Source organism: Thermobia domestica, chromosome 13 (assembly GCF_964235325.1).
Source record: "Thermobia domestica chromosome 13, izTheDome1.hap1.1, whole genome shotgun sequence".
In the NCBI taxonomy this organism is placed as follows: domain Eukaryota; kingdom Metazoa; phylum Arthropoda; class Insecta; order Zygentoma; family Lepismatidae; genus Thermobia; species Thermobia domestica.
In genome coordinates, this window is record NC_137466.1 from 143,065,000 (window position 1) to 143,089,827 (window position 24,828).

General features: G+C 35.5%; 1 protein-coding gene across 1 annotated transcript; it reads right to left on the minus strand.

Annotated features, from left to right (window-relative positions):
- Positions 1 to 404: 404 nt before the first annotated feature.
- On the minus strand, positions 405 to 24,828 carry LOC145668601 (cytochrome P450 6k1-like). The gene is made up of 5 exons (XM_081736629.1): positions 24,684 to 24,828; positions 13,131 to 14,078; positions 9,346 to 9,576; positions 4,693 to 4,944; positions 405 to 644 (listed from the first exon to the last, which is right to left on the minus strand). The coding sequence occupies exons 2-5, from the start codon at positions 14,044 to 14,046 to the stop codon at positions 475 to 477; spliced, it is 1,569 nt and encodes a 522-aa protein (XP_081592755.1). The 5' UTR covers positions 14,047 to 14,078; positions 24,684 to 24,828; the 3' UTR covers positions 405 to 474.

Below are 24,828 nucleotides of genomic sequence, written 5' to 3' on the forward strand. Positions count from 1 at the left end.
CAACTAACTGTGCACCCACAATTTTGTCTCTGAAGCTTAACAGGGATCTTCCATCTTCATTACCAACGGCTTTGCACTTCAATCCATGTCACCTCCGTATTAGAGAGGATTACTTAACACATCATTAACAAGTGACAAACGATACGCAAATATTTTCAGTGTAGTCATCTCACATATCTTATGAGTAGAAAGTCACCAAATAAGTTGTTTCCATTATTTTGATAACAACGATATTAATTCTATTGTATTTTATTTAAGTACACTATTCTGGTTTGGTCATATCAGCTATCTGGCTAGTTCATCCTCACATCTCTAAAACTTTCCAGTTTTCGAATAAGTTCTTTTGTGATCCCAAATTAGTTAACACATGATGAGCCCCCAGATATGAGAAAATAAGAGAGAAATATGATTTATATATTATTTATTATTAACTTTACACTGTACAAGAAAGTATGTAAATATTGTAATATTTGTTCAAATGCTGACTGGTTTCAATGCTAAATACAACCCTTTCTCTGGTGCCAACAAAAGTGATTTTCTATCCAGAGCAACTGGATTCTGAGTTTTCTCACACATTTCCACTTTGCATCTCGATAATATGCTCACAAGACCTACTTTGGTATTCATCAGGCCAAAACGAGCCCCTGCCAAAAACAAAGAAGTAATTTATATTATACAAGAGAGGAAAAACAGATTAAATAAGACAAGATTTTAATTCAAAAACAATGGCAAAAGTAATGTAGAGGAAATCAATAAATATGGAATTTTTTTGAATATACACTTATTGAGATATTTGTAGGATATATATATATATATATATATATATATATATATATATATATATATATATATATATATATATATATATATATATATATATATATATATTCTTCCGATATTAGGACAAAATAATTAGTTTAACAATTGTTTAAAGAGTTTGTTATTCTTAAACTAAAGAAATGAAATGAAATCTTCAGTTTAGCATCCCACAATTATGTTCTTTAAGCTAGAGAAGAGTGATTTATGAAAGTAAGTCATTATGAAAGAAATTAAGAAGATACTGGAAAATTCCGAGAAAACTCTCGGATACTATGTTGTCTACCAACTAAACGAGTAATTATTCGAGTTAGAAATACTGGAAAATTAGATTTATTAATACAAATATGCGAATAACAAATATTCGATTATTAATTATGTTCGCTGTCAACTAAACATACGGGATTAAAACTACTTAAGCATATGGGATTTAAAGAAATAGAATATTATTCTATATTTCTCATGATTTTGATAAATTAATTTAGATGTTATAAATGAAAATGATTAAACGGTAATAAAAATTCTTCTTTAAAACCACTAACAATTATTCAATTTATAGAAATTCACTAAATTAAACTTAAATTTAGTATATTAACAAAAGCTATTTAATTGAATTGCATTCCAACTCCTCTCCTGCTACGTAAGTAAGTAATGTCATCGTGACGTAATCGCAACTAGAAAACATTATTTGGACTAACACGTAACTAAATATTAAAGAAATGTGTTAGTAAACTAATTATTAAAAACCTGACCTAGACAATGAAACAAGAAGCGAGATATGGAGAATGGAACAACATATGACGTGTGACGTGTGCTTACATATAATGAAACGTCACCGACGGGGGTAGAAAGAGGGTTGTACCCCGAGTCTGTTTCTTTTTTTTTTTTTCCTGGTCTCTGGTACGTTCCAAACTGGCCATCAGTGCTTTATATCATAAAAGTAGCCAGAACTTTTCATATCGAGGAACACAAACGTAATCAAAGCCCACCCATCCTTTCACTATAACACTCGCACAAGCTCATTTCATTGGGTTTTATGTGTATTTAAGATCAGATGAAATACTGTTTCAATAAATTGAAGTGTAAAAGATAACTTAATGCAGGCGCACCCAAACAGTAGTTTCCCGTATTGCAATACAACAAAATAATATATTAAAAATGGGTAGCAAGACTATCCATGGCTTTGAATTGATTATTTTGACAAAAGAAACACTGACCAAAGCTTCAAACCCACTATATTTTAAACTATAATATGTAACGGTTTGGGTTATCTAGTATGTCCTTCCTCAGACGCTATAGAACATATGTGAAAATAGGTATTTTCATTTACGTTGTATAGTGTCTGAGGAAGGATATGTTAGATAACCGAAACCGTTACATATTATAGTTTAAAATACAGTGGGTTTGAAGCTTTAGTCAGTGTTTCTTTTGTTAAAAATGGGTTATCTTTCATTGACCTTGAGCAAGTACTATTAGGATCTGCAACAGATCTGTAGTTACGGAGGATGGAAGTTAAACCTCCTCCTCCCCTTCGTTTGGGACTACTTTAAGTTGTTTAAAATAAATGTAAAAGAAAAAGAAATAATCGAGAATTTAAAGTTAAGTCAGTTCCTCAAATATTTCTCAGGCTCCATGCCTTGGTACTCTGCCTGCGGGTCAGGTGTGCATGCATAGGCACACTCCGTTATCTAAGCTGACGTGTTTAGCAGTGGCGGCGGTTGGATGTTAAAAGTGGGGGGCAAGACATGATCTGAATATTTTATATCAATGTTAGTTTTACTGGTTGCTTGTAACACTGTTTGACGAAAGGTTGTATAACTAATAGGATACTATTTTTTTCAGTTAAAATATCGTATAACGTATTTCATATTTTATTAAGTAAATTGACAAGAGCAACGCAAGTAAATACTAGCCCTTTGTACTCTTAAACAACGAAGATGTAAGAAGAGATTTAATTCCTTGCTCATGAATATGTGCCTGTAAAATTGTGTGATCAGATTAGGTGCCTATTTAATAACAAATTTGCAAAACAAATAAACAAAATGGATAATATTAATCAAATAATCATAGTAATGAATAATGAGGCTTGTTTTGCATAAGTTATATTGAAACTGGAAATTAATGAACAACTTATATTTTAAATTCCACGAATGTTATTATGTGTGACTCTTAGAATGACAGTGAATACTACAAGCATATGCTATGACATTTAAAGAAATACTTTTGCAGCTTCCCGAAACATGTTCTCTGCCATTAAGTACAGTTTTCACTTTCTTGGAATATATCAAAACTCAGCAATACTTAGAGTCACTCCACATTTCAGTTATACAAAATAATCCTAAAACCTAGAATTATGCTGAAATCACTAAATTTAATTGTATTTACAAAACTATATAAGTACACCCTTAAACTCGTATATTACACTGCAAAATTAATATTCCTTACTGAGCTCCTTCGTGGCTAAGCGGTTAGCGTACGCGCCTTTGACGTGGGAGACCCGGGCTCGATTCCCGGATGGAGCTTACGTGGTTCGGACTCCACGTTGATTATTAAGTCCACGTCTCATATAACTTCGCTGCTGAACAGAATGTTAACAAAAAAAAATCAAAATATTCCTCATTGTTAGAAAGAAGAAAATACATTTTAGGAACTGTCGATTTTGTGCAATTAAAGAATAACTTGTGAAGGACTTCTTTTCTTGCGAAATGTTATCTCAGTTCCAGAGCGGCTGACTAACATATCGAGCAATTGCAAGAAGAAATGAAAGTACACTCGAATTGTGGCGCTCCAATAAGTTAATTTTTGGGCCATTTTTGTGGCAGTTCAAACGCAATTCCTGTAGCTTTCCTAATTCCATGGGAAGACAACCAATACGTACTCATGGAACGACAAATATTTTATGGCACCACTTTATTCTATGAACCAATAATACATACAAAACTTTATATTTCCAAATGAAACTATATACATTCATAGGTAATTGCAAAAAAGTGGGGGGCAACTGCCCCCCTTTGCCCCCCCTAATCGCCGCCCATGGTGTTTAGTATCAAACTATGTGACAATTTTCTATTTTTGACTTTCTATTTTCCCCTTCAAATCACAACAATTACTTCAACAATCGTATACAATAGCAAAACAAAACAAGAAATGTAGGACTGATTTTTACAGCTCTTATATTGTGACAATTGTGTAAAACAATGCAGAAAGCTACTCATGTGTTCTCTCCCCTTCAGCCAATAGCACCACGTAAATACAACAGCAGCTACTGTACGAATACATAACAAAGGTAAGACTCATAACACACATAGTAACGTAACACGTATTGTTCATTTGCATAAACAGCTGCCCGCCAAAAACGTTTCGCTTTAGCCCTGGTAAATTAAATCTAATCCGTCTCCTTCGCATCGAATACAGACGACTACGTTGAACTACTAACATGTAAGAGCTCAGAGCTCCCTCGAGCTCGCGTCACCCAGTGTCCTACATCAGGAATCAGAAAAAAATGATGCTTTAATTACGTGTATTCGGGCGGAAAATGAAAACGGGTTATAGCTACTTCATTTAAATGTATTTTTTGCTTTCATTTAGTAGGAAGCAACGAACGTATAGGGTTGTTAAATACCAACTACTCTAAATTTTGAATAATTTGTCCGGATAGTTCTGAACAAATGTTCTGAATGTCTAAATAGTTTTGAATTTACCTTAATTCACGAAAATTTCAAGTCGAAAGATACATAATGTGAGGGAATGAATGAAAATAAAAGAATGCTGAGATAGACTACAATAATGTTGGCACATGATAGACACACATTCAAAATCATATTTATGTTATGGTATAGAAAAAATAATACAATGAGTTCTCAAGATTCAACTTACCAATGCAATTTCTGGGCCCCTCACCGAATGGCATGTAAGTGAAGCTTGGCCTAGTCTTTTTGTTTTCTTCAGTAAATCTCTCAGGATCAAATTTATCAGGATCTGGGAAATATTTTGGATCGTAATGTATTCCCATTATTGGAACGAAAACAGAAAATCCTCTGTATAATACAATATCACTGTCTGGTAATTTATACTCTTTTGTACAGGTACGGTCCAAAAATGGCAGTGGTGGATATTTCCGTAGAGTTTCTGTAACATATTGTTTTAAAAAAATGTTAGTAAATAATAAAATAAAATGTCAACAGAACACAAATATCTACATATATTAAATTATTTGGTGGTAACTACCAGGGGCACACCCAGAGATTTTAATAGGGATCGAAAGTCCCAAAACCTGACAGAGTGACCCTCCACGAATGTGCCCTTGGTGCAGAAAAAGCAAAACTATATTATTTAAAAATATTGGGCGTCCTGGCCCGGTGGACCCCTCTGGGTTCCACCGTGATGAATGCACATACATCTCCAAAAATCGCAGAAGGAGTGGAGCAGTGCTTACGTCATATCAGCTCATTTGGCCAATACTAATGAACCGAATTGTGCTCATTGATTCAATATGATATATTGTATTGCCAATAGTGTTCGATATAGAAAATGTTAACGTGAATTAGTTAATAATGTGAAATACTATGTTGGTACATTGGACGCGTGAACTGTGTCCAGTTGACACCACTTCGTAATTGGGAGTATTTGCTGCGGTCGCTCTCGAGAAAATATCTATATGGGCAGGAAGAATTGGACAGAATTCGTCCATTATTTTCTAGGTTACACAAATTGTATTTCATCGTTGATACAGATTTCATTTTGATTTAGCGTCTTTTTTTTTATTTTTCATGAAATTATGTCGGAGAATGTGTTATTTTGGTGATTATTCCTTCATGGTACATTCGATTTCGAGTGTGACTACCCTATATTCATCCAATCAATGATCATTATGGAGTTGTAAAATATTGGATCATTATGGAGCTATTCAGGATCGATTGAATAGCTTGAATTCTATTGGAGACAGTTGTGCTTGGGTGAGTACTGCTCTATGGCTCAGGTATTTTCGAACCTGACCACCTTATGTCCTTCTCTTCGGTGATAATTTTCATCATACAAAATTTGATCATGATTGATTGTACGGTTTGAACTCTATGAAAAGAAGTAGTTTTTCGGTAATTATTCCTCTGTAGTTCGTGCGCCGTCTCCAATGTGCAAAATTTGGTCAGAATTGATTAGATGCCTACAAATGTGTTGCCTACACAACAAATTTACAAGAGTTGGGAAGAATTAAGCTACACTCTCTCGTTAATACCCGCTGTGCTACAATTAGTGCCCATTTCAATCACTAAATTTTATCTATATCACTATATTTCTCAAAGTCAGTTAATAAACATACAAACAATAATATAATATAGTACTGTATATTATTCAATATTTTACTGTAAATTGTATTTTTCAGTTCTACCTTTTTCTTCAATCAATATGCATAGACCACAAAGAAGTGTCATTCGTATCAAATACACAATATTTCGTTCAAGTAAGTGTCATTCGACCAGCAAGTGGTCGAAATTTCTAATTGCGGTCAGTTAAATTTATTGAATTATAATACTGTCGCCCATTTTTAACCGTCATAGATATACTGTATAATTTAGTAGTTACGAAATAGTAAGTTTCGTTCTAACCAACGTTTTCGTTATCCGACCCGGGTTTGGTTTCGTGGTGGTCGATTAACAAATTGTTTTCTGTACTTCAATCTAACTGCAACCTCTTATTTGTTTTCTTGTGTGCATATGGAAATAAAAGAAAGAATAGGTACTCGAAAATGAACAAACTTACTTCGACTTCCTGGATTTCATTTAAAAAAAAAAAAAACTTTTTTAGCACCTACCAGGGTGTCAACAAAGAAAACATATCAAAAACGTGTCACCAACAAAGAAAGCATATCAAATGTCCCACCTACTTTTCAATATAATTCCTTTTTCATCTATACTCACTATTCTAATCACTAGGGTGTCCCTTATTTTCGAAAATTGGAAAAATTATCGGGCCACCCGTTATTTCTTTTCTTTTTCGTTAGAATAGATTACACATCAAAAATTTCTTTAATATTCAAATATTTACTGGTCGCTCAAGCCTTTTGAAATCAGGTATACAGAATGTTGCTATTCGTATATATTTCGCGAGATGACTAACAGATAGCAGCACTATTGTAACAAAAGAAAAGAGCCATTGACAATAATTTCTTGTGCGATGTGCACAAATTGCCTTGCTGTTTAGCGTCTTGTTAATCTGTGTTCAGGATTTTGTTCCAATTTATATTTAAAGATCAATTTTAAGGTCTTTCTCTTATTAAATAACCAAACTACCGTTGTCGTATAGGTGCAAGCTGGGAATTTAAACTTGGTTAAGGTACTCTTTGCTGTATCTCATGCGTTAGTAAATCGTGGTGTTTGGTGTACCATCAATCAGTAAGACCTTTGAGAGGATCTCGGTGCATTAACTTTGAGTGAGAAATGGAACAGAAAAAGAAAACCTCCTACTCGACTAGGAATAATAGTAAAATTTACTTGCTGGGCAGCACAGACCACGTGATACTAGGTAGCAAACTCCCTTCCAATAAACAGGTCCTGAAATTGTTTCTCCATCATCACAGTATTGAAAAATACTGTACGAGAAGTTCACACTGTGTAATGCAAGAAGTTGAGGAATTTTGGGAAAGAGCACGCATCCCAATTCGTGTGAGGAGGCACACGGTCACCAAAGTTAAACAGTTATTTGAGAAGTGGTGCAAATTAAAGAAAAATGCCAGTAGGAAAACTAATACACAAGTGAATAATGAAAAACAGTTTGTGGGTGAATTAGAAAAAATGTTTGATATCGCTTGTGCTAATGCTTTGGATGTGAGGAAGAATAAAGAAGGCAAAGACTTCCTCATAGCGCAGCGACAACCTGGCCGTCCAGGAACAATGGGTGGTGTGGATAAAACACTTGCCGTGAGAGAGTCGAGATCTAGAGATAGACAGGAAAAATTTAACAAAATGAAACAGAAAGAACTCGAACGTCAAAGCAAGGAAACAGTGGTGACTTTGGATGCAAGTATTTGTTCTGATGAAATCGAAGGTGACGATCAAATGCAATTTCTAATGACACTTTTACTCACAACTTTCAACCAACTCTACAGAAGGTAACACCAAAGAAACGAGCAAGACAGAGTGTGTTTACTTCTGAATTGTTTGCAACATTAGATAGAAATAAAGTGAGCGTAAGAAAGCAACGTATTTAATAACTACTACTGCACAGAGCTTAGGAAATAATACAACTAAACTAGCTATAAACCGCTCAACAGTTTCACGTAGTCGGCAACATCATCGTAAAGCATCAGCGGAAATGTTGAAAGCCAAATTTCAACCTGAGGGGCCACTTCAGGTTCAGTGGGACAGCAAACTAATGGATGACGAGTACAACAATAAGAAAACAGAACGTTTACCTGTGGTTGTTAGGGACTTGTCTGGTAAAACTGAAGACAAAGTGCTAGGAGCCGCAAAATTAGAAAGAACCACTGGTCTTGCACAAGCTACAGCAGTTGTTGAATTGTTAAAGGACTGGAAAATTGCCGACAGAGTAACTGCACTGTGTTTTGACACAACTGCGAGTAATACAGGGAACGTATCGGGTACCTGCACGCACTTACAGCGTCTTTTAAAGAAAAAACTTCTTAACTTACCATGTCGTCATCACATTTTGGAATTAAAGCTTGCTAATGTATTTAAAATTTGCGTTTATGGTAGTGCAACGACTGGGCCCAAAGTCGCATTGTTCGAGACATTACAACAATTTTGGGACAAACTTCCCCAGACACAGACGAAATTTCCCCAACTGCAAGACAGAAACTCTTAGTAAAGAAAATCACTAGGGATGTATGAGTGTGTGTAATTATGTATTGTATATAATGTGTGTATGTGTAAAATGTGGTATTTACACTAAATGTGTTACGAATAAAATGTTTTCTTCCATTCGGTTACGTAGACCTGCGCAGGTAAGGCTCTCTTGTAATTGTATGAATGACTTATAATGGAAAAAAGCTAATAAACTTTGTTGAGCTTGAGCGACCTCTAATTATTATCGTATCAAACTGAAATTTTGCTGAAATTCATTTTATATGGAAAGGAAAAAATATAAGAGGTGGCCCAGTGATTATCTCGAATTTCGTTTTTTGGATATGCATAAGGGACACCCTACTAATCACTTTTGCTGCACTCGGATCCCCGATCTCGTAAAAATGTTTTTTTCCAAATTGTGAAAATATACCACTATTAACGTCGTTATCATGGGTAAGCTGTGTAATACCATTTTCAGGATCAAGAAGACAATACCAGGCGACTATTGCAATATCAGATATATACGTCGTATGTTCCTGAAAATGTAATCCTTATTCATGGATGACGATAATGATAACTTTTAAATTTTTCCTATTTAACTTAAGTTTTATCAGGAGTAAAGTGAACAAACCTGTTCACATTTTTGCGTAACAATATACCAGCTTCTGTTTGTAAAAGGAGTAAAAATATTTCTCAGACTGCCATTTTATGTTTTAAAGCATTTTCTTACCTGATACTACACAATCTAAGTATTTCATTTCCTGGATTCCGTCATAACTAATTTTATTCTCATTCTTCTCCAGTACCGACTTTATTTCTTCTCTAAGACGATCCTGTATGTCTGGATTTCGACTAAGTTCGTACAGTGCAAAACACATCGTTGTTGACGATGTCTCAAAACCTGCGTTGAAAAATATTATCGCTTGAGCCAATATGTCGTCCCCACTCAATTTCATGATGTCTGAAAGTAAAATGGGGAAAAGGCATCAATTTAATTTATTGTAAACAGATTTAATAAAATCAAAAAGTAATACTATTCTGTTCAGTAAAAACAAGCAATGTATGTATCTGAATTGGGATGATTTTATCTTCTTGTCCTTCAATGTCTTTTTAACTCCTCTAATAAGAATATGAGATGTTAAGGTAGAAACAAACCGCATATTTTATGAAAATCGGAACGTTTCCGTATTAGTTGTCATAGAATATGTTTTCAAAAGTTTAAATGCAAATTCACCCCGAACTTTGTTACTACCAAGTAGTAGAAACTATTACCATAGTAGGCTTTTTATTTATTTTATTTTTTTAAAAAAAAATGAACGCTTACAATGTCTACGAAAGTCGTTCTAGAGTTCATTCAATTTGAAAATGAAATGTTTAATAGCTAATTATGTGTAACTGCCAGAAAAATAAAAGCAGGTCGCAATTCATTCCTTCAATAAAACAGAAAAAGCTCGTCAATTCATCCTTTGCAGTAAAATAAGAATAACCATAATTGAAGGGTAAGGGGGGAAAAGCAAGGAATGTCCATGTATGAACTTTTTCGGGTGCTTTGTCTTATCTATTGGTGACTCTTGGTATTATTTGACTGTATATTCCATGCATGCGCACATGTAAAAATGTCCATGTGAAAAGGGACAAAAGATGTAACTAACCCTATTCTTTTTACACGGTTTTCAATATTAAAACGCCGTTTTCTCGAAAATGCAGTTTTGTGACACTCCTTCTTTTTTTCTTATCCTTCAATTCATCTTTCGCAATAAAACAAAAAAGCTGTAATTCATCATTCACAATAAAACAAGAAAGGCCTTAATTCATCTTTCGCAACAAAACAAGAAGATTGCAGTGCATCTTTTGTAATAAAATAAGAAGTCGCAATTCATTCTTCGTGGTACTACTTTGTAGTAAACACGTACTTACATTTGTTGGTTTGTTTACTGGACTTTTCTTTTTTCAACATTTTGCAACATGTGACTTACTACTTGTGGACTTGTGCGTAATGTAATAATATAAATACATACTACTAATACTACACAATTGCATCACTCCAAGAATAATACAAACTAATTCTAATATAAGAAAGCTAATCACGATTAATAAATATGGAAGAGAAGGTAATATGGATTTATGAACGAAAATAACTGCACCATAATGATCTTACAGCCTGTATTATTAACTAAACTGCCGAACTTTCAATGTTTGCTTTCACAGTATAACTAAAATTCTTATAAAACTTTCCTGAACCAAAATTAAAATCTATATTACAAAATTAAAAGTGACTATGTTTGTGACTCTTGAACCGACCGACCGATCTCGATCAAATTTTCAACATAGATGCGATTCTGGCCTGGGAGTGTTTTTAGCTACTTACTTTGACGGTACAATTTAGGAGATGGGGAGGAGGGGCATAGAAAAAATAAATAAAAGTTAATAACTCTTGAACCACCTGACCGATACTGATCAAATTTTAAATGTAGAGGAGATTCGGGACTGGGATGATTATTATCATTTCACTTTGACGAAGCAACGTATAGGAGGGGGTTGAAGGGGGAGATATACAAAAATCAATAAATGTAAAAATAAAAGTGACTATGTTCCTGAATTAATTACTTTTGAACCACCCGATCGATCTCAATCAAATTTTCAACATATATGAAGTTCAAACCTGGGAAGATTTTATCATTTCATTTTGACAGTAGATCTTAGAGGAGGGAGAGGGGAGGAGGGGAAATATATGAAAATGAATAAAACTTAATAACTCTTGAACCACCTGACCAATCTCGATCAAACTTTCAACATAGATAAGGTTTGGGCCTGGGATGTTTTCTTCATTTCACTTTTACAGTGCAACGAAGGGGAGGGGAGAGGGAGATATATGTAAAAAAAAAAAAAAGTAAAACAAAAAGTGACTGTCTTTGTGACTTCTTCACGCTTAAACCACAGGACCGATCTTAATCAGATTTTCAAATGGATGATGGTTTTTATCATGTCACTTTGACGCTAGACCTTAGAGGAGGGGGAGGAAGAGGACAGATATATAAAATGAATAAAACTTAATAACTTTTGAACCATTAAACCGATCTCGATCAAATTTCCAACATAGATGACGTTCGAGCTTCGGATATTTCTTTTCATTTAACTTTGACGGAGGAACGTAGTGGAGGGGGAGGCGGAGATATATATATGTAAAAAGTAAGAATGAAAGTGACTTCTATGAGACTTCATTCTTGAACCACCTGACCGATCTTAACCAAATTTCCAACATAGGTGAGGTTCAAATATCAGGTTTTTTTTTTTTTTTTTAATCATATCACTTTAACTGTAGAACTTAAGGGAGAGGGAGAAATCTATAAAAATAAATAAAACTTAATAACTCTTGAACCACCCGACCGATTTCGATCAAAATTTCAACCTATATGAAGTTCGAACATGAGATAATTTTTGTCATATCACTTTGACGATGTAACTTAAAGGAGGGGAAAGGCCTTTACAAATGATCAAAAATGACCGATAGTAGTGTCGAATCTATAGTTTTTGAGGCCGCTGAGATGAACAGTGACACTTCTGAAGCCATTTAAATCCAAATTCAGGCCCGCAAAAATTGTGGGAGAGGTATATATAACATCAAAATGACGAATATCAATGTCGAATTCGTACTTTTCGGGGTCGCTGAGATGAACAATGATACTTCCGATATCGTGGCCCGCAACATGGGGAGAAGATGAGATATATAAAAATAATCGAAAATGACCAATATCAAGGAGTGCTTTAGTAATAGTAAAAAGTGACTGACTAACGAAACATATTACTATTTTTTCTTAATTTAACCCAGCGAAGCGAGTAATTGATGCTAGTATAATATATTTGGAAGTGCGCTTTAGTTTGATTCATAACTACATCAAGCATACTGGTGAGTTCTCAGTACAGATACTTCCTTCAATATTTCGGTATTCTTCATAAACTCCACAAACAATCGTTTTAAAGAGTTTCAACACATTTTCAACGGAAGAGTTTCAACATAGAGATTTGTTCCACATCTCATTGTCTCCTTCCTAATCTGGAAATATACTTTCTAAGACAGAGCATTAATAGATACAGCTAGTATGAAATAAGAACTCCCAAGTAAAAGCTTTTCGTTATATATATATATATATATATATATATATATATATATATATATATATATATATATATATATATCGGGTCTATGTCAGGATACTCGGGATGGTCATACTTGCTTGTGTTCTAAATAACACATGCTGAAATATATTTTCTCCACGCTTTTGATCAGCCCTAACTCTGAAACTACACACTTTTTTCCAGAGCTGCATCTGACCTTTTCTTCCTCATTTCGATGTGAAGAATCACCTGTTACAGATTGTCACTATAGTTCATTAGCACTCTATATAACGAAAAATGTTTATAATCCAAGTTCTTAATCCGTACAAGCTGTATCCCACCTTCATTCTCCAAATTGTTAAACTTAATTAGTCGTGACCTACAGAAGTAAGCACTTACCTTTGTCAGCAAAAGTTTTGGAACTATCAGTAGATTCTGTTTCTTCTTCTTCTTCTTCATTTCCTTCATACTCCACTCTGCCCTTATTCTTGAGTTCTAGAAGCAATTGAAGAAAATCTGGTCGATAGATATTGTTCTTCTCACGGAAGTCCATTGTATCGTTGAAAGCAGATCTCAAGAACGGTTGCACGGATGGTGGCATAAAAGTCAATCGAAGCTTCTTAATCACATATGGGTAAAGAAATAGCCCAGCTTGAGCAAATTGGTTCCTAATAGTAGGTTCAAAGATCTTTCGACCAATTTCTCTAAATTTAGCATTGGGATTATTCAGACTATGGCACTGGATTCCGAACGCTGTCGTTGCAATGACATCAGTTGTAAATCTTGCTGCAGTTTCTTTTATCTCTATGATTTCACCCTTTTTAGCATAGCTTAGAGCTAGTTCACTTAGTTCTTCGCCACACTCAGCTACTAACTGAAACATCTTTTTCATTTTACCTGAAGTAAATGTTGGAGTGAGCTTCGATCGTAGCCATTTCCATTTCATGTCTCTAATACTGAATAAATTTCTCCCAATCAATGGATCTATTTCTTCGTCAGATATAAAGTTCCGGTTGAAGAATGATTCAAAGTCTTTCACAAGAACGGACTTCATCAACTCTGGATCCCTAATTAATAAGGCTGGTTGTCGTAATATAAAGAACCCTGCATAACGTTCTCCTTCAAACTGTCTGTACAAATGTTTTAAATGTACTCCAAGATTTCTTTTCACAAATATAACATCATTTAAGCTTCCAGTAAAAACTACAGGTTTATGATAAGGTACCCCAAGTTTTGCCCAAAAATCAAAATTCCATGTCAAGTATAAATAAATTCCAGTGATGACCGTTATAAGTGCTATAATAATGTCAATCATACTTTGTGGAAATTAGTGTAACTGGAAAACACCTGTAAGAATAAAAAAAACACAAAATTTAAATCGGGAAATTATTACACAATTAAACACAGATACGAATTTATATTTACATATCTCTTGACAGAAATATTTCAATGTTGATTTGATTTGATTTTGAGTTTAACGTCCTTTTCAGCAGCGAGGCTATATGAGACGGGACCTAATGATTAACGTGGAATCCTAACCACATGAGCTCCCGCCGGGAATCGAACCCGGATCTCCCACGCCAAAGGCGCGTACGCTAACCGCTTAGCAAATATTTCAATGCGGAGAAAGTACTTGCTTCGTAGAAGAAATTAGTTATTTAAACTTTAATTAAGTCAATTAATAGTTTAGAGAGTGAAATAAACTTAATACCTATCTAGAATTGGTGTAGTTATGTTATTGTAGCAGGAAGTATGGCATCATCTGTTGTTTCAACGATATTTACACAAAAATTGATATTGTTGTTTTGTATGATTGAGTGTGAGGTTACACCTACGTAGCAAAAGTGGTTGAGACAAATACTATGATAAACAGTAGAGATAGAACTTTAATCCTATTTCCATATAGTTGGTAAATTGATTACTAAGAGTCTTATGGTGACTGCATTATCTCGCAAAATCTGATTAAGATTGTTTAGATAGTCCTAAACTTTCCCTGTGCTCTGAGTATTCTGGACATACAAGAATTTGCCAAATACTCAGTGGGGCAGTATAGTCTCCAAAATATGGAGATTAACGCCACGCATTACATAAGAGTGAGAGAGAAAAGAATGTCTGATACGCTAGCATGTAAAAATAAAGTCTTCTCGGCAACTAATACGCGATGACGTCTGCCAATTGCTCATAATATGGTTTACTAAATAGAGATTGGAATCGGGATCAGAGCACAGAAGAGTGCTCGTGGTATTCTTGAATGTCAGCACATTCATTTCCCAGTATGCCGATATGTCCCGGCACAAAGCAGACAACGACTCTAGAATGACCTTTGACTTAAGTAAGACTCGACTTTAGGTTGTCATCACCTATCAAACAGCACATAAGTACTTTGGAATTCTAACAAGAGTTCGAAGCTTTGTTTGAATGAACAGTACCCAGATATTTAGTGTATTGAATACGGACAGTTCGAAAAGTAAAAATTGCTTTGGCTATGCCTTCCTCACGAACGAGGACAGCTCGGAGTTCAGTATTCAATACTCACTGCTAACTTAACAGCAGTTAAGCTTCCCCTCGATCATGTGCTTCAACTTTCAATGCGTCGTATGCTTACCTGCTTTGAATCCCAAAGAGGTAGTATACGCCCGTAAACGTCTTAAATAAACACGCCGCAGTGCTAGACATTCTAGCAAGATGTGCTGAGAAAAATCCGTTATCCGGAGAGAGTTATATTGTACAAATATACAGAATCCTTAAGTTTACTACAGAAATCAGTACGAACTGTACGTTATCCATATTCTGCATACTTTTCCCACTTAGATGTTGCAGGATGTCGGACATCTTACAGTTTTCCGTATATTACATACGTATACATAAGTTACATATGCCAGCTATATGTTTCATACGTCAATCTCTATGTGAGATCCTGACCACCAACATACAGTTCCTTCGTTGGTACAGAAAGTACATTTATTGGGAACATTGTCGGAAAGTACGTATAAACTATACTCTTTCAGTTATACGTTTCCTGTACGCTAAGTGCAAAAACTATAGGATTTATACATGTAACCTACGTTTTTACGTTCGACACATACGTCTTTTTCTCAGTATGATATCAGCTACAGCAACAGGATATATTGGCACTCGGAGAGCACACAGACGAAGCAGGCAAGAACACTGCATTGACAAGGACTGTACTAAAACACTCGCTCTGCTGATCTAAACTCATAGCTATTTCCTCAAATGAAGGCATTCACACTGACAAGCGATTGAAATCAATCCAATGAATGCAAGTTTCACTCAGCAAAATATATTATTGGCAATTAGTAGACGTCTTCGCGTACTAATCGTGGGGATGACGTGATCCTGACTCGTTTGCGCATGGAATACTCTCATCTCGCTCGTTCTAATCTAGTATGTAACGCTAACCTTCGTTCCCACTGAGTAATCGGCGCATTCTTCTAGAATGTTCGGAATACTCGGACCTCAGAGAGAGTATAGGATTGTTTTAAAATCTTTATCAGGTTATGAGAGATAATGCGGTCTTCATTAACCATATTTGCACTCTTATTCGTGAGATTGAAGTTGTTAACGTGTTCTAAGGATTTTCGTTTTAGAATTTTCTTTTCATGTGTTACTAATATTGCTACATTGTTTGAGTTCTTTTTATCATGTATTTTATTTTTTGTTGTCTGTTCTCTTAGCCTTTTCTCGATCTCCGTTTTAATTTATTATAATTTTTTTAAATCTCTGAATTTGTAGAACTAAATATAAACTACATTTTAAAAAGATTTAGTTTAAATTTTAAACGTACGTGCACGAGTGAAAGTGCATTTTCACTTCCATTTTTCATATCCTGCAATGTTAGACAACCAACAATACTGTTAAGGTTGGTTCGTTGAGAAAACAACAAGGCGTTCTACGGGGGTCACTACGAAAGTTTTGAGATACGGATTGTTGTGGCACAGTATTTGAATTCCAACAATTGTGTTTGGTAATGGTATCCAGAGCGAAGAAGCAAAGCAAGATTTAACTCGCCTCGCTTATCGGCGTAGCCGTATCGCCTTCACTAGTTTATTGATGTGAGCAGTATTCGGCTGTCTAGAATGGAACTCGAAAGGGAACATTTTCAGGCAATGATACTTTACTATTTCAACAGTGGTTTGAACGAGACACAAAGCCTTGACCGTTTGCAGGGGGCATTTGGGGACCTTGCTCCAGGGGCGGACTGGCCCACCCTGCTACCCTGCAAATGCAGGGTGGGCCCCCCAAACAGGTGGGCCCCTTCCACCAATTTTAAAAAAATGTGCTCAATTAAACCTACCAGCATCAAAAATATGGCAGGGTAACTCCCGCAAAGTTGTATTTTGCATAAAAAATACGTAAAGTTAAACTTTCATGAATAGACCTTATTCTTCTTCACGTTTGTCGACTTGAAAAGGTTCCGTCTATGAGACAACCAGGCCCTAAAACATTGCGGGGTTTGTGATACAGCAGCTGTTAAAAACGAGCACGTTAACTACTACTTTTTTAAATATAAGAAACACAGTAGATTTCAGGCTGTTATTGGATTTGGATACCATTGCCTACTCCGGTCCTTTTACAAGCCGGCGAGTGGCGATGTTTGAAAGAAATAATAGTTTCGTAGATATTGTTATTGTGGAAAGTGGGGGTGGCGCCGGAACGCTTTTGAACCTCATTGTCCTCAGACCAAGCTTCGAAGAAAGAAATCGGATCAGGCATCGTTTTCTTTTTCAGTGCGGTAAAGCGAAAAGAAATTAGTCGCCACTATCAACGATTGTTTTATACAAACCTCAAACAATTACTATGAAGTTGCTGCCCTCGGCTCGTGTTTCGTTTGTATATTACATCGAAGAGCAAATCCGATAGCAGCAATTCAATTATTGGAACACCAGTTACGTGTCGTTTGTCGTGGAAGACAGATGTGGTTTTGTCAGTATGGATGGTAGGAGTGATTGTAAGATTACTGTAAAGAAAAATATAAAAGTGGTGCTAAAAAGCTACAACACAATTGATGATGTGATTTACAAAACGCTGCATCTGACCCAAGACAACGTATGCTATTTGAATCTGTGAAGCCCCAAGAAACAAATGAGCGTGATGGGACTCATTCGAGTACTGCAGGACAGTTGCCAGGTATTTTTTTGTTTGTTTTTTTGTTTTTCTGTCTAAGGTGTTTATAAATTGTAATGTATACACCACGTCTTTGGATGATTTCAGTCAATTGTAGCTTATCTTTTATGGCTATTTTTACTTGAAATTACACAACTTTAACAGGCTAATACGAAATTAACTGAACTGTTTGCTGCTGCGTAGTGCTTTCAAACGGGTCAGATCAGGCTTTCATGGGTCAGGGGTCGAGTCAAGCCTGCTTGAGACACGGGTCGGGTCAGGTCACCTACGCTAGGGTCAGGGCTGCTGTTGCCGTGGGTCGGCTCGGGTCAACTTTCTTATGCGCCTTTTCGTCCAAATCCTTCTCGGGTCGAGAGAGTCGGGTCGAGTTGAATGTCGACCCGACCCGACTCATGACCCGAATAGGTTTTAGCCGAAACAACGCATAAGAAAGTTAACCCGAGCCGACTCGTGGCTAGAGCAGCCCAGACACGACCTGTGACCCAAGGAGGTTCGACTCGAGCCCTGACCCGATGAAGCCTGACCTGACCCGTTTCAGAGCACTGCCTGCCGGCACTGAACTCAGTAAGCGTTGGTGTAACTTCTAAAAATGCTGAACACTTATGCTGTCAGTCAAATCAGTGTGTATATCATGTAAATGTTAACTTCCCTTTAGTTATTTAAAGTTAATTTAACATAAAAGTGTAGTAAAATGTAAAAATTATTTGTGATATGCAAAGTAGGTAATTAGGTATTCATATGAAAAGAGAAGTTGGAGCCAGCCGAGGAATGGGCGGACTACACTAGACGATAGACGATATCTAATCTTTCTGCGACAGGAAGATATGATATTATGACTTACTTATGTCAAGGAAAATCTTGCGTTTCGAAATCTACCTCCAATCGCATTCTTTGTGTTGCATTGAGACCACAAAGTTACAGCTTTTTCAAGTTTCCAACACTGACGCCATTTCTGTTGTCTCACCTGACACGCTTGGGGGGGAAGGGGGAGGAAGTTGTCTGCTAAGAACGGGCGTACTTCCTCGAGATTATACAGCAATATTTAGACCAGTTTGTGTATGCGGGTTACAACATTTTCTTCTTGCCAAATTTTATCGGTTCAAATATGGACTTTTATATGTAATATATATGAAGAATGCCAAGTACATTTTTTTTTTACATTTTTATACAGTGGGCCCTCATTTCAGTTAAGCAGGGTGGGCCCTATGGTTGCCAGTCCGCCCCTGCCTTGCTCCTTCCCGTGCTACCATTTTTCGGTGGTTTGGTGAATTCAGAAGAGGCCGAACATCGCTTAAAGATGAAGAGAGAGCTGGACGTCCGGCAACAGCTGTGTCAGATGAAAACATTGCCGCTGTGGAACAAATGATTCGAGAAAATCCTCGAACAACTTTCAAGGACATTGAAGCTACAGTGAACATTAGATCGCCAGCAGTAACAAAAATTCTTCATGATCATCTTCGGTTCAGGAAGGTTTCATCTCGTTGGGTGCCTCACACTTTAATTACACAGCAGAAGCGCATGCGTGTGAAATGGTGTGAAGAAATGCTTGCAAGATTTGATGGAGGCAATTCTCGACGCGTGTCTGACATTGTTACTGGTGATGAGACTTGGATCTAACAATTTGACCCTGAAAATAAACGCCAGTCTACAGTTTGCATCTTTCCAGACGAAAATCCACCCACGAAAGTGAAGCGACCGCGAAGTGTGGGGAAGATGGTCGCAAGTTCCTTCTCCAAATCTGGCCATGTTGAAACTGTTCCACGTGAAGAACAAAGGACTGTTACTGCTCAGTGGTACACTACTGTTTGCCTAACAAAAGTGTTCCAGATGCTTCGGGAACGGCGTCCAAGAACTGGATTGGTGGGATCCTCCTTCATCATGACAACGCGTCCGCACACACAGCCAACATCACAATTCAGTTTTTAGAATCTACGGAGGTCAAACTTATGACTCATCCGCGTTGGAGCCCTGACCTGGCCCCGTGTGATTTTTTTCTGTTCCCCAGGATCAAAGATCGCACGCGTGGGAAGAGATTTTGCAGCCCTGAAGAAGCTGTAGTGGTTTACGAGAATGAACTTTCAACACTTGAAGAAAAAGACTGGCAACACTGCTTCCAAAAGTGGTTTTAGAGGATGCAAAGTGTGTACAGAGTAATGGTGAATACTTTGAGATAATGTAAGTGTTAAATTGATTTTAAGTATGTAAGTTATTTCACACCTCAAAACTTTCGTAATGACCCTCGTACAAGTGCAATAGTTTTTTTTCGAAACATGTCAGTGTAGCAAACAGCAAATAATAGAAAAATACCCATGCCTCTCCAATGATGCCTCTCCACATCATATGCTACACCTACAGTGCCCCTAAGGCGCTGTCTTACTAAAAGAACAATCCAGACTTCAAAAACGCATTCCTTTTATACTACAAGAACGCCAATTTTCACATTAATTGACCAAAAAATGTTTCTTCCCATATGTCCCTCCTAAGGATATTTATACTGAATTATTATGTGAATTTTGGATGGGAGCTGTAGCCCCATACCAGTCACTGACACGTGCAAGAAGCATTGGAATATTAATTCCTTGAAATTTATGATTAATCTGACGCTCATTGGCATTTCCACAATAAAATTTAAAATCTATATAAATATTAAGAATCACATGTTTCCCGTAAGGCGGTGCGTGATCAAAATAACATCGTATATTAAAATATGAATACATTTCTACTACAATAACAATGAATTTCATATTAATTGATCAAAAAAAAAAAAAAAACCTTCTGATAGTCCCTACTAAGGATATTTATGGTGATTTTGTATGTTGAGTTTTAGAAGTTGGAATATAGCCCAACATCAGTCACTGACACATGCAAGGAGCATCAAAGCATTAATTCTGTGACATTTGTGATTAAGCTGACGCTTACTGGCGTTCCCAAATATAATTTGGGATTTTGCTGACTCTCCACCGGCCACCGCTTGATGACCCTTGCCACCCAAAAGAGAAGCCTTGCGAAAATAATGTTCGAGACAACTATATTATCATTTCAGATTAACGTTATTGCATTTTGTAACAAATAATACTGATGTGCCCCAAAACATTGGCTAAACAATGAATTTCTGTCGTTCACTGTTAAAATTTAAGAAATTCATTGCAATAAAAATGCCGAATTTCACATTAATAATGTGAATCTTCTTCCAGTGTCGTAGAAAATAACACGAATTCTGAAACATGCTATATATATATATATATATATATATATATATATATATATATATATATATATATATATATATATATATATATATATATATATATATATATATATATATACATGATCGTAAATAGCGATTATAGGGGCTTTATCTCCAAATTTACACTATATAATGGCAGTGAATTCACGAGATAATAGAAACATCAACTACAGTCTAGCTACTAGACGCGTTCCAAAACACCATTAACTGGTTTCGGTTCCGTTTAAGGTTCAAACAGAATGTGCTGAACTGTAATATGGTTCAGTTTTGTTTGAAAACATACATTATAATGAAGCTTTTTAGAATATCCATACATATCTTCGAAAAGTTCCAAAATATATGTAATGCTTTTCTTTTAAGTTAAGCTATTATGAATCTGCTGTTTCAATTTTGAATGGAATTACGATTTCACAAGTTTTTTTCTCTATATATTTTATGAGAGCACGTTAATGAGCAATGGAAAATACAACTGCTTTTCAGTTCGGCTTGGTTTCGGTTAACCGTTTGAAAATGAAATGAAATATTTTTTCAGCGTTCAATGTCCCATAATTATGCCTGTTAAGTTAAGCGAGACCATTATTAAAACAAGTGAATTATGAAGAACGAATTTCTGGAATGAGAAAGTGGGAGGAAACAGGAGTATGAGAGTGTAACAAGAAAACCCACGAGCACGATGTTGTCCACCTCAAGCTTACTTGCCTTGGAAACGAACCAGGTACCCCACTCATCAGATAGTCGGGGTCCCGGGATGGATTCCCTGTGGGAGAGGTTTTGAAATTTTAAATGTTCTCGATGTCTGTGTTCGTGTCCCTGTTGTCCAAAGTTAATGGAACTATAAAACAAATGTAATCTAGCAGAAAATATAGACAAGTTACAGAGATATTTTCGGTGAATCAAAAACAAAAGAAGAAAGTGGTCTGAAGCACCAGGTTCCAGTTAAAGGTTCGAATGACTCTAAAGACCACTTTCTCCTTAATGTCCTTGCGTGTTTGTATGTCTTCTTTTATTTTGTAATTTAAATTAGAATGTTCTGCACTACAGTATTTTATCATGACCGAAATCACAGTGTTACATCCTTATTAAAACCTTTGAATCGTAAAGTGGGAGGAAACAGAACCCCAAGAAACCCCCCGCAAACTGCGTTTGTTCAAAGCATTACACACTGGAGGGAGCTGGGATAGATCGAGGGACACAAGCTCCAGAGCAGAATGGGCTACGCCGAAAACAATCATAAAGATTCAATAATAATAATAATAATAATAATAATAATAATAATAATAATAATAATAATAATAATAATAATAATAATAATAATAATAATAATAATAATAATAATAATATAGGACTACCAATGGGCAACTAGTAACGTTTGGCCTAAAATTGGCGGCCTCGCAGCGACTCTATGCGGTTTCCCCACTTCCGTTTTGAAAATTATACCAGCATTGACCCAACAGTGGCAGAAACGCGACGGAACGCCAATGAATCACAAATTATTCCCCTTAAATACGTTAAATTGCCAATATGTGTGATTTGTTAACATTAAGGTTTGCCCAAGAAAACTCTTTAAAAAAAAGTTATAAAAATGTTGTCCGGGTTGAGCGCGAACCACCAACCTTGTGATTACTAGTCGCGTTCGCTTCCGACTTCGCTACGGAGGAGATAAAGAAAACAATCCTTCTGGAGGGATAAATCTTCGAAGTCTTTTTAATTTGGATAATCAGAGTGCTCCTTTGACCGAGTATATTCGACAAAAACCGTTTGGGATCAGATATTATGCATTTGCATTGTTTTTTATATATATATATATATATATATATATATATATATATAACAAATAATACGCGTCTCTACTTCATTTCATAGTTCTCCCATACTCACTTTGAAATGGTCGGCGACAGTTGCCATCTAAATTCATATAAGCATACGCATTCATCTCAAGGCATTTCATTCATGATGAAGAGGCAGGGGTTACACCCGGAGCTCACTTTAGGAACAATTTGTCATGAAAAAATAACACAACTGTGTTTGCTGCTTAAAAGGTGTTAAGTCCGAAGTTTTCTATACGTTTGAACTTAAAAAACTTTTTTATAATATTTTGTGGGGAACTATTTACGCAGAGATTTAAAACTCTACTACCCAAATTTTAAACGAAAGCGTTCCACTAAAGTTTCATGTAGAAAGTATTCTACCGTACATTTTAAGGAATATAACTGTAATAAAAAAAAACTGAATATTAATGAACAATAAGGCTAATAATAAGCTAACTTTTAGGATATGAAGAAGTAATTATAAAAGCTTTGCTACAAAAATACCTACACAGACCATAATTCGATTAGCTCAGAAATACAAAGTAACAAAATAGCGTACAAGATTCAGTATACCGAACTATTATTACTTAAACAGTGGAAACACACTATTTCGGGAATCAAGATAAGGCGAGAAATGTTTACGATACTTTTCGCCTCGACTCGATTCTCCTCTCGACAGCTATACAATAATTTGAGTTACCCTTATCCCGTCTCAAATGTAAAATGTACCTTTCTCGTCTCGATTTTGTTTGTTTTGTTTTAGTAACGAGATGAGAAATTCCTCTTCTCGTGGGCAACACTAAACAAAACCGCAAGATTCTTGCGAAATGTCGCGTTTCTGCTTGTAATGGTATGACCTCAGCGATAAGCTCCTAGTTTGTAATATTCTACTAGATAATAATAATAATGATAATAATAATAATAATAATAATAATAATAATAATAATAATAATAATAATAATAATAATAATAATAATAATAATAATATTTATTATTATTATTATTATTATTATTATTATTATTATTATTATCATTATCATTATTATTATTATCTAGTAGAATATTACAAACTAGGAGCTTATCGCTGAGGTCATACCATTACAAGCAGAAACGCGACATTTCGCAAGAATCTTGCGGTTTTATTATTATTATTATTATTATTATTACTTTTAGTGAAATTTTGATAGTTCAAGTATTGAAACATCCGAGTATTTAAATATCTGAAGGTAATAAAACGTAATTCATCGCCGATCAATCGCCACCAATAATTTTAAATTAGAAACAAATGCTTGTCCTTCGCGGATCCGATTCGAGGACCTTCAGATTACTGAAAGAGCGCATTGACCACTGAACCACGATCAATACACGGTAAAAAGATTCGTCCTTAGTGTGTTTACGTTAGGTTTCTTTGCCTCCACTTTCTGCGTGATTTTTATTCGATTCAAAACGTCTTTCGTATCTATTGTATGATGTAAGTTAAAAATCTTTGGCATAGTTTATATTAATAACTTGAGTTGTTCTTATAACTTTGGTCCTCTATTTTGTTTCTTCTCCACATCAAATTACAGATATAACAGATTAAAGATAGAAGCAGTTGCATTTGGTTTCAAAGCAGTCGCCATTACCTGGTCAACGACTTATGACCGCCATTAGAAAAATGTTTGTTCGACGTAATATTAAAGCACAAGGATAACACTTCAATAACAAGCATAAAACGTAATTATATCCTAAATATCTTATTGTAAATCTTACCTGAGTAGAAAGTAAAATCTTGCTGTTGGAGCTTCAAGAGCAAACAAGAGTATAGCTTAACTGTTACGCTTAAAGATAAGATAAATGTGTCTGGACTACTTTTCTATCACGTGTAATAATATGCTTTAATGTTTTCTTTGTCATA